The 1,001-nt window shown below is 46.1% G+C and overlaps 1 protein-coding gene across 1 annotated transcript; it reads right to left on the bottom strand.

Annotated features, from left to right (window-relative positions):
- Nucleotides 1-9: 9 nt before the first annotated feature.
- LOC109954163 (PR domain zinc finger protein 12-like) lies at nt 10-997 on the bottom strand (the record flags this gene model as incomplete). The annotated part of the gene is made up of 3 exons (XM_020589565.1): nt 10-199; nt 348-462; nt 875-997. Coding segments are annotated over 3 exons (428 nt in total), but the record flags the coding sequence as incomplete, so codon positions are not given.
- Between the last annotated feature and the right edge of the window lie 4 nt (nt 998-1,001).

Raw genomic sequence — 1,001 nt, 5'->3', positions numbered from 1 at the left:
AGCGTGGACGACTGGCTGAAGCGGCGGTTGCAGAAGCGACAGACGAAGGGCTTGTCCAGAGTATGTATGCGCATGTGGGAGCGCAGGTTGCTGCGGGAGTTGAAGCCACGGTGGCAAATGACGCAGCGCATGCGGCCCGCGGTAGTGATGGAAGAAGGGGGGGAGCACGAGGAAAGGCCGTCACATGAATGGGAGTCATCTAGGAGAAGAAAAGGGAGGGACATGAGTTGAAGTTTTCTCAGTTTAGGTTTGTCTCAGATGGGGGATGCTCCCCAGAGGCACACAGAAAAACTTCCGACATATTAAAAAAATTAACCAAGAGCCCTTGTATCCCTAAAATGACTCACCATTCCTGGTTTTCTTCTGGTGATCTTCATCTGTTCCAGGAACTCCAGGGATTCCCAAGAATGTGTTGTGGGTGTTTCCATACCAGACAAGAAGCTCCTGGTCTGGTGGGATGGTCTAAATAAGGGACAAAAAGAGCAAAGATCAGTTAATCAGTATGATTTCATCTAGTTGCTGCTTTAGTGCTCGTATTCAGCTTCACTATAGATACCACAGATTCCATTCTCATTTTGACCAGCAGGCGGGGCTGTTCTGAAGGACATTTAATTTTGGTTGGCCAATAACATCCCAAAGTCAGGCTGCGCAATTCCACAATAGGCTTATTATTTTTGTAAGCTGCTGCTAGAAACATGCTTATTGTATTGAAAATGAGAGAGACCCAAAATGAACCAATGTTGTTTTCACTGAAAGTGCTTAAAAACTCAAATGAAAGCAGGGTTTTCATCATATTCATTTAGCTTCAAGTTATTCTGCACCTAAAAGGTGCGTTCCCTGCCTTCTGGTAAGAAATGATAGCTTAAGTTTTCACCTCCACAGCCTTATAGAATATGCTGCTGCTGATCTGCACCACCTCCAGGTTTTGCTCTTGTTCGTTCCGGGCACACTTTATGTAGGTCATCCAGCTGCGTTGGTCCTCCTGACTGGCATCGATGAAA

This window comes from Monopterus albus, unplaced genomic scaffold (assembly GCF_001952655.1).
Source record: "Monopterus albus unplaced genomic scaffold, M_albus_1.0 scaffold3903.1, whole genome shotgun sequence".
Lineage (NCBI taxonomy): Eukaryota > Metazoa > Chordata > Actinopteri > Synbranchiformes > Synbranchidae > Monopterus > Monopterus albus.
This window is presented reverse-complemented; position numbering and strand designations above follow the sequence as displayed.